Source organism: Rosa rugosa, chromosome 5 (assembly GCF_958449725.1).
Source record: "Rosa rugosa chromosome 5, drRosRugo1.1, whole genome shotgun sequence".
NCBI lineage: Eukaryota > Viridiplantae > Streptophyta > Magnoliopsida > Rosales > Rosaceae > Rosa > Rosa rugosa.
Genome location: NC_084824.1, coordinates 40,592,140 through 40,596,288, shown reverse-complemented (window position 1 = coordinate 40,596,288; position 4,149 = coordinate 40,592,140). Strand labels below are relative to the sequence as shown.

Sequence of the window (4,149 nt, the reverse complement as noted above, 5' to 3'; positions counted from 1 at the left end):
TATTCCTTACTTTTCTGGTCACATGAGAACATGCTCCAATTACAAGAGCGGATTTGGATGCCTTTACCACTCAGATGAACGCTCAAATGGCAAAATTTCGTAGGTTGTTGGAAGGAACGAACAACAACAACAACAACAGAGGCGGGGAAGGACAACGTGCTAGAGCTCCACGTGGTGGTGGAGGTGATATTAATTATGATTCCGAGGATCTCATAACCAAGGCTAATATTCCTTACTTTTCTGGTCACATGAGCGTGGAGGATTTTTTGGATTGGCAAGTTGAAGTGGATAGATTCTTTGAGATCATGGAGGTTCCAAAACACAAGCAGGCTAAGATGGTTTCTCGGAAGCTGAAAATAGATGCTGCTTATTGGTGGGATCAGTTGCAGAGTTCTCGTCAGAGGCAAGGAAAAGAGCGTGTTCGGACATGGCAGAAGATGAAAGGTCTTCTTAGCGAAAATTTTTTGCCTAGAGATTTTTCGATCAAGAATTACCCTCCTACGGTTTTTGAGAAGAAGTTGAAGTCCAAAGAGTTTTCTTTGCCCGTTGAGATTAATATTTTATCTGAAGAAAAGCCAGAAAATTTTCTAATGGAAGAAGCTCCACAAGAAATCATCCATGATGTTCAAGAAGATATTAAAGATGAAATTGCTCAGGAAGACATGGTTATTAGTAATGAAGAAGTCTTGAAGCCTGAACTAAATCTTTCAGAACCAGATGTCATTCAAGAATGCAACCTTAAGAGCCAAGAAGAATCTACTAAGGTTGCCTATGAAAGCCAAAATGCATATGACAAACTCATCTATGGTGTTGGGTTCATGATTGTGCCATCAGAATATGCAGAAGATCCGGCCAATAATCCACAGGTTCAATTGTCTAATTTTTTCTCAGGTCTTTTGTCTACCTATTCTTGTCCTTTATTCAAGAGAAACTCGAGGGCGAGTTCTTTCATAGTGGAGGAGAATGATGTAGGACGAGAATGTGCCTGGTTTAGCCGGAAAACTAGAAAAATAAAGAAGCGGTGTGGAATCAAGAAGAGTGATTGGAAAATAGGTAATTCACGTATAGTGAGGTTACTAGCCGCTGCAATATCCAAGAAAATTTGGTTTTGGACTTTCCGGGTTTCTCGTGCGAAAAGTCAGGTTTTGATTGTGAATCAGATTGGAGTAAATTTTGGCTAGAATGTCCGTTTGAGACGCATAATACATTTCTGGAATGGGAACGACGAGATCTTCAAGACTCACTTTAGTGAGCCCTAACAGATTTAGGCCAAAATATATCGTTTTAATTATCTGATTCGGGATTTAATATTTTTAGGCTAGTTTTATATCGTTTTAGGATTCTTTTTATTTTAGGTTTTTAGTTTCCTTTTTAATTTGGATTCTTTAGGATTTGTTGTTAGAATATGATTTAGGGTTTTGGATGCTTATATAAGCACAATTATGCTTTGTACTAGAATCAGTTTTATCATATCAAATTTCATTAATAAAATGAGAGTTTTTTCTCAAATTCTCTGGTGGACTCCATATTTATCTTTTTAGAGTTTATTGCTTGTAAAGCCAGGCTACTTCCAACTGCGTCATAATGAGTCCATGAAATATGAAGAACGGTAGCACATCTTAAGAATGAAAAGCTGCTACAAACGATTGAGCAACTTTCGAGCGCATATAATATGCAACTAGTAATTGATTAATTATTTGATTAGGTACTTCAACTCAGCGAACTGAAACATCTGAGTAGCTAAAGGAAGTGAAATCAACCGAGACCCCGTTAGTAGCGGCGAGCGAGAGCGGATTGGGGGTTTGAAGAAAAACAAACACGAAGCCTCTATGGCAAACTGTTCACTTCTTTTATACATATGAAACTGAGAGATTGAAAGAAACTAATATCAAAGAATGTAACTTATATATATCTAACATCTTTACAAACATATATTGTAGGATTGCCCCATTAGCTAGACTGGTAACATTTTAGGGCCGGTTTTCCATATTTGATCCTAGTCTATATAGTACTGTCATTTGTTAATTACTACTTTTCACATGATCAAACATTTATATTTTAGAGATTCAAAGTTAGCGGAACATATATTAGACATGCTCTCGCTTTGGTCATATCTATACCTCTATGTAATTAAAGCCTTGGTCTTATGTTAGCTCTGGATATATATAACTGAACTCCCTTTTCAGGTTAATCTGGCCATTTGCTTTCCAAATCTACATACTACTTCTAATTCATTTTGATAAATTGGGAAAAAGAAAAAGAAAATGATTTTAGTTTTATGGTACAGAAGTGTCATTAATTTACTGTAATTACCACAACTCATCCCATTAATTTACTATGCTGTCCACTGTCTCTTTACTAGAGAGAGATGTAAGAGAATAAACAACGTATATACTCTGATTTTTAACATATTCCTTGTCATTAATACCAAACTCGGTCATGTTTTCGTAACATGCAGAACTCTCATGATTTAATCATTTTAAACTTTTTATTCCAATCTCTCTCTCTCTCTGTACATTAATTCACTTTAGAGAAGTACTTTTTAGCTTGGACATAAGCTAGCTAGAAGTACAACAGCATGCATTAGCAGCATGTCAGCAAACAACTTCTTAGGGCTAACTTATCAGCCTTTTGTAAAGAAGCTAGCTAGGATTAATTAATCAGCAAAGTAAACACTTAATAGCATGATACCCTGCCTTTAATTTTTGCATGAAAATCTCCAGTACTAATTATTATATGGAGATCCAGCAAATGTTGAAGGCACCATTACAGAAGAAGAAACCTTGAACCTCTTACTCCTTGACCCCTCCTCACAATCATCACCAACAGTACCGCTACTCATCTGATCTGGACTATCCATCCACCCCATAATTTGGTCCATGAACCCATCCCCAAGTTCGGACCCATCAGAGTCCATCCCGGGTTGCCTGAAGCTGTAACCCCAGTCGCTACAATCCGAAATACTAGAACTTTCCCAAGATGAAGGGTCAGTGCTAGTGCTAGTACTAGTTTCTCCAGTATGGGGCACAATGATGCTAGGCTGTACCACTTTCTCTATGTTCTTCATATCGAACAAAGGGTTTACTGGGTTGTTTTGGTATTGCTGATACTTTCTGAAGTGGAATATGCTTGCAAAAGTGAAGTGATCACTCACCCTACTTTTAGAGGACTTGTTATGATGATCACTACTCCTAGCCATGATGCTTTGGAGGTTCTTGCTTAACTTGGCCTTCAAAGAAGAAAAGCTTAGCCCTTGCCCCCCACTGTGGCGTCCATCGGACAACCCAGAAGGCATAAAAGTGTCATTTGGATTAGGACAAGAGTTAGCCAAAAGGCTCGATTTATTGTCAGGGTTGGCCACCGGTGTTGCAAAGTTTGTACGGGCATTTTCACCACGTAGGGCTCTAGCTGCTTCATCGTAGGCTCTTGCTGCCTCTTCGGGAGTGTCGTAGGTTCCGAGCCAAAGCCTTACACGTTGAGAAGAGTCCTTGATTTCGGCTACCCATCTCCCAGAAGGCCTTTGCCGAACCCCAACAAACCTCCGAAGTGCTGCTTTAGCTCTCGATGTCGATGACTTCGGCATAGCTTTGGTGGCTGTGGTGGTGGCGGGGGCGATAGTGGTTTTTGTGAGCTCAGGTCCTGCCATTCAAACAACAATTGATTTCTAGATGTACCTAGGTTGGAAAGTGTCTAGTGTTTGAGCTTTGATTAGGGCTTTGCTCCTTTCTTTCTTTTCTAGATTACCATGTGAAACACACATGGGCTTAGGCTGTAAGGGTTTGGCACTATATATAATGGTTGCTCCGAGAATTGATGAATATTAGTTTATAATAGGTTATACCAATCTCTATTATTTGTTTGTCCTGGCCTTCATCTTCCCCATACAATTTTATATTGTTAACCGTGCGCATGATTTACTTGCAAGTTGCCTTATAGCTTGAAATGGCTCAGTACTTGAGCTTGATCGAGCTCAGCTAGCTAGCTACGTGCTAAAAGCTTTACCAGTCCTAATCACTAATGATTAACATTATTCTAACCTTTTCACATCGATATTTCAGTATTGATTAATTAGTAATAAACTGTATTTAACTTTCTCCACTTTATTCTTATGTCGTTGGGATTTTGTGGAATCAACCACAAGATTTATAC

At 38.7% G+C, this 4,149-nt stretch overlaps 1 protein-coding gene across 1 annotated transcript; it reads right to left on the bottom strand.

The window, feature by feature from the left end:
- Positions 1 to 2,392: 2,392 nt before the first annotated feature.
- On the bottom strand, positions 2,393 to 3,757 carry LOC133712403 (ethylene-responsive transcription factor ERN3-like). Its single transcript, XM_062138509.1, has one exon. The coding sequence runs from the start codon at positions 3,644 to 3,646 to the stop codon at positions 2,726 to 2,728; it is 921 nt and encodes a 306-aa protein (XP_061994493.1). The 5' UTR covers positions 3,647 to 3,757; the 3' UTR covers positions 2,393 to 2,725.
- Positions 3,758 to 4,149: the final 392 nt, after the last annotated feature.